This window comes from Grammomys surdaster, unplaced genomic scaffold, assembly GCF_004785775.1.
Source record: "Grammomys surdaster isolate TR1022 unplaced genomic scaffold, NIH_TR_1.0 479, whole genome shotgun sequence".
Taxonomy (NCBI): domain Eukaryota; kingdom Metazoa; phylum Chordata; class Mammalia; order Rodentia; family Muridae; genus Grammomys; species Grammomys surdaster.
The window spans coordinates 79,214-84,143 of NW_021604898.1; the positions used below are offsets into that span (position 1 = coordinate 79,214).

At 37.0% G+C, this 4,930-nt stretch overlaps 1 protein-coding gene across 1 annotated transcript; it reads left to right on the plus strand.

Moving 5' to 3' along the window:
* Window positions 1–625: 625 nt before the first annotated feature.
* Window positions 626–1,590, plus strand: LOC114632983 (vomeronasal type-1 receptor 3-like). The gene has a single exon (XM_028781585.1). The coding sequence runs from the start codon at window positions 670–672 to the stop codon at window positions 1,588–1,590; it is 921 nt and encodes a 306-aa protein (XP_028637418.1). The 5' UTR covers window positions 626–669.
* The last annotated feature ends 3,340 nt before the right edge of the window (window positions 1,591–4,930 follow it).

The window sequence follows — 4,930 nt, forward strand, 5'->3', positions numbered from 1 at the left end:
ACGCATCTTAAGCCTCTGGTCTCTGCTTGCATTCACACTCACATGCAACCTCCTCAATACACACATCATTAAAAACAAGACAAATTTTAAAAGAAAATATTACTTAAATATTATGAATATTCAATCACCCATTGTTAATATGATTTTCAAATATTTTCTGTTGTTTCTCTTGATGAAAATTGAACTCAGCTTCATGTGAATTTTAGAAATAATGGCATGCTTTAAAAATTCTTTCTTGAAAATTGATTCAAAATTATTATATTTAGTCAAAATCAATGAAAACATTAGTCTTTTTTGGTTTTTTACTTTTTTATTTTTTGAGAATGTCATTCTCTATATATAGCCATGACTGTGCTAGAATGGCCTCTGTAGACCAGATTAGTTTTAGATTCATATCTGCCTGCCTCTGTGTTTTAAGTCATAGGATCAATGTGTACACCACCACATCCGTTAAAAATTTTAAACTTTAGAAAAATATGCTATATTTTTCATTGTAATAATATAGAAATATCTACTTTTATAATGAAAAATATTAAGTATTCTTTTCAGTGACATAGCTATACAAATGCAGTGAAATTATAAATGTTTTATTCAAGCTAACTTCATGAAACAGTGCAAACTTAATTTCCAGGGTATATTGACTATAATAAATTCATTTATCCTTTTAATATGAAAATGACTCCTGAAAACTTGCCAATGGGAATATTCCTCTTCTCCCAGATTACAGTGGGAATGCTTGGCAATTCCTCAATACTATTTTATTATGTCATTTTGATATTCACTGGGAAGCATTTAATGCCCAAAGACCTGATTATAGAGCACTTGACTTTATCCAACTGCTTGTCCATCATCTCAAAAGGCATTCCACAGACACTGTCGGATTTTGGACTTAAAGACTTCCTGGATGATATTGGATGCAAAGTGATAATGTATATTTACCGAATAACAAGGGGGATGTCAGTTTATGCAATGTGCCTATTGAGTTGCTTCCAAGCAATCACAATCAGCCCCAGCAACTCCAGGAGGATGATGCTTAAACACAGAGCCATCAAGTACATTGGTTCCTCCTGCTCAGTCAGTTGGCTTGTGCATTTGCTTCTAAACATCATGACTCCAGTAAAAGTGACAGTCCCCACTTACAGCAAAAATATGACAAGCATGAATAGTTATGGGTACTGCTCATGGTATGCTCCCAGCAATCTGACAACTGCACTATATATGTTCTTATTGTGCTTCTGTGATGCCCTATGTCTGTGTCTCATGGCCTGCTCAAGTGCCTCTATGGTGAGTATCCTCTACAGGCATAAGAGACAAGTCAAGCATATCCATAGTGCTCAACACTTTCTGAAAGTCTCTCCTGAGGACAGAGCCACCCAAACTATTCTTATCCTGGTGTGCACATTTATCATCTCTTATACAATCTCTTCTATACGCATAATCTTTACAACCTATTCCAAAGCTTCAGTGGTTTGGCGAGTAAGTGTATTTATATTTCTAGAAATATGCTTTCCCATATTTTGTCCCTTTATTCTCATCAGCAATATCAAGTATAATTTTCGATTGTTTTTACCCTTCTGTGGTAAGAGATAGCTCCCTCCAAATACTGCATGAGACATGGTTGTCTGTCTTATATATTGCCATATTCTTTTATCAATTGTTGAACACTAAGGCTGCAATTTGAAAATATCAATCATCTTTTAAATGACTCCTATTGACATGGGTTTTGATTACTAGGTATTTTATCATACAGTTTGTTTTTTACAGCATTTATTATCCAATAATGAGCAATTTTTCAAATACATAGAATCATCATAATATTCAAATTATTATAAAATATTACACAAAATGTAGGAGAACATAAAAAATACATGGGGACCAGTCCTTATCTATAGTCTGTAAACTCAAAAAATGATTTATTGACCTATCTGTCTCTCTGTATCTGTTTTTCTCTCTGTCTGTTTCTCTCTCAGATGAACATACAGACATAAACACAATTATACACACAGACATAAACACACATATTTATATACATACTAATATATACATGTGTGTATGCCTTTATTTTTATGTGTTTGTGAATTTTTCCTGCATATTTGTCTGTGTACCACATGTATAAAGAGCCTGCAATGGTCACAAGATGGCATTAAACCATGTACCTGTTTGTGTGTCAGTATTGTATAGTGGAATTAAAATCTGCATTTTCTGGAATATCAATCAATACTCTTAACTACTGACCCATCCTTTACAGCATGAGATTCGTTTTATCATTTAAAATTTTATTTTAAGTATATGTGTCTCAGTGTTAGTATAGGCATCACATATATTACCTGTTGCTCATAGTTGCAAGAAGAGCATGCTGGACCTCTGTAACTGAAATTACATGGACTCACGAGCCACCTTATCTGCTTGCTGGGAACTGAAACTCTTTGCAAAATCATTATAAGCTTTACCCACATTGATCCAGCAGTTTTCTATTGCTTCTCAAATATAGCCACTACAATCCTTCAAATATCATCTGATCTGAAAATGTTGTGGAAAAATGAATGAAGAAAACCCCCTTAAAATATTAGTCAGGCTCAGGAAGACCAATATTACATGTACTTTCATGAGAAATCAAGGAACAAAAGGAAATGAGAGTGAAATATTGAGTACTCAGAAATGTAGGCTTAGATTTTTCAAAACCTACTTTAGTAAGGAGGATTCTTAAATACTTCAATCTCCCTTCTAGCCCACTGACCAGTGGTTGGAGAGAAAGATGTTTACTAGGACAAGGGGGATGTGGACCTGTTTAGAACTAGTTCTTTGGGGCATTCCAATCTTTGTTGTCAGGGTATAAGCAGTCCGGTCTAAAATATCAAACATGAATCAGTACCAACAGTCCAGTCCAGTTGGCTAACACCAAGCAAGAATAACTAGCAGAAGTTGGATCCAGAGGAAACCACAAGGATCCTCTGAATTGATGTGAGTCTGCAGAAGCAAGAACCAGCTGAAATCCCAGAAGTTCTTTGGCACATTTCTTTCTACAAAGTTGATAGAAGATTAGTGAAGACCAACAAAGTGTTGCAAGGTATACAAATGCAAGAGTATTGTCAGTGAAGACCAGCAAAAGATTGTGTGGTGAATCAATGCAAAAGCATCTCCACATTATCTGTGAGGTTATATTTAAATTCTTTCTAAACATCACACACCCTCTCAATTGCAGAACATCACATTCCCTCTAGCAAGACAGCTTCCGGAAAAACACCAACACTCTGATTCAAAAAATGTGGTATATTTACACAATGGAGTATTACTCAGCTATTAAAAACAATGAATTCGAGAGGTTCCTAGGTAAATGGATGGAACTAGAAATTATCATCCTGAGTGAGGTAAGCCAATCACAAAAGAACACACATGGTATTCACTCACTGATTATTGGATATTAGCCTAGAACCTTGAAATGCCCAAGATGCAACTCACAGGCCACATGAAGCCCATAAAGAAGGAAGACCAAGTGAGGGTGATTCGGTCCTTCTTAGAAGGAGCAACAAAATACTCAAGGGAGCAAATATGGAGACAAAGTGAGGGACAGAAACTGAAGGAGGGGCCGTCTCAAGACCACTCCACCTGAGTATCTATCCCATGTGCAATCACCAAAGGTAGATGCTGATGTGGAAGACAGGAAGTGCATGCTGATAAGAGCCTGATATGGATATCTCCTCAGAGGCCTTCAAGAGTCAGACATATTCAGAGGCAGATGCTCACAACTAGCCATTGAACTGATCATGGGGTTCTCAATAGAGGAGTTAGAGTGAAGACTGAAGGAGCTGAAAGGGTTTGTGGCACCATGAGGAGAGCAACAATACCAACCAACCACAGCTCCCAGGGTCTAAACCACCAGCCTGGGAGCACTTAGGGGAAGATCCAGGGCTTCAGCTGAATATGTAAAAGTGGAGGGCCCTGCTGGGCATAGGTGGAAGAAGAGAACCTTGACCTCATGAAGGCTGGATGCCCCAGGGGGTGGGAATTTTGAGGGTGGGGAGGTGGGAGTGGGGGGGGGTAGATAGAGGTTACATCCACAGAGAAGAAGGAGGAGGGGCGAGGGGATTGGGGGTTCCGAGGGGGTGGTGGGGGATGGGGTAAGGGGACAACATAGGAAATGTAAATAAATCATCCAATAAAAAAAAAAAACCACCAACATTCTCACCAAACATCCTCTCACATGTGTGCTTCAGCAAAACATCCTTGCCTAAGATAGAAAACACATTACATGACACAATTGAGTTGTTAGAGAAACCAAAAATTTCCACTTCACAGAAGAGAAAAGAACAGGACAGTAAACAGGGGTGGATATAGATGAGATAATGATGGATAAATAAGAGAAAGTAACATAATGCACATAAATGAAAGCACCAAATATAATCCGTTACTATGTACAATCAATGAATGCTTTAAAAGATAAAGTAATCAAAAATGGTCTCCATCCTCTTGACATATTGTGTTTATTTTACTAACATAACCATCTCTACTGCCTCTGTCTCCTACATGCCATGAACTATAACCTCTACTTTGTAAAAGGGTGACCAAAAATATTTCAATTGTGTGTAAATTCTGTTCTTGGAATATATTTTTATCTTCAGAAAAACATGCTTCTGAGTTCTCCCTTTCTCCTGAGGAATTACATTGCTAACGTAATTAATTTGTAACTTTTATTACTAAAAGAAGAGCATTTTTTTCTACAAAGAAGAAATATGTCAAATATGCCTGTCCTTCAGTCTTCTAGAGGATGCACATCTCAATAACCCAAGTACTTATTCCTGACCATCTAAAAGCTCCATCATTTCCAAGGGGATGGTAACATGTAACACATGGAGCTTGGTGAAGAGACTTTCAGAATTTGATGTTAGTGCTATTTGTAGTGCGAATTGTGGTTTAAAAGAAAACACATAAA

Coding starts and splice junctions, on each gene's coding strand:
- LOC114632983 (XM_028781585.1), top strand. CDS start 670: ATGAAAATGACTCCTGAAAACTTGCCAATGGGAATATTCCTCTTCTCC.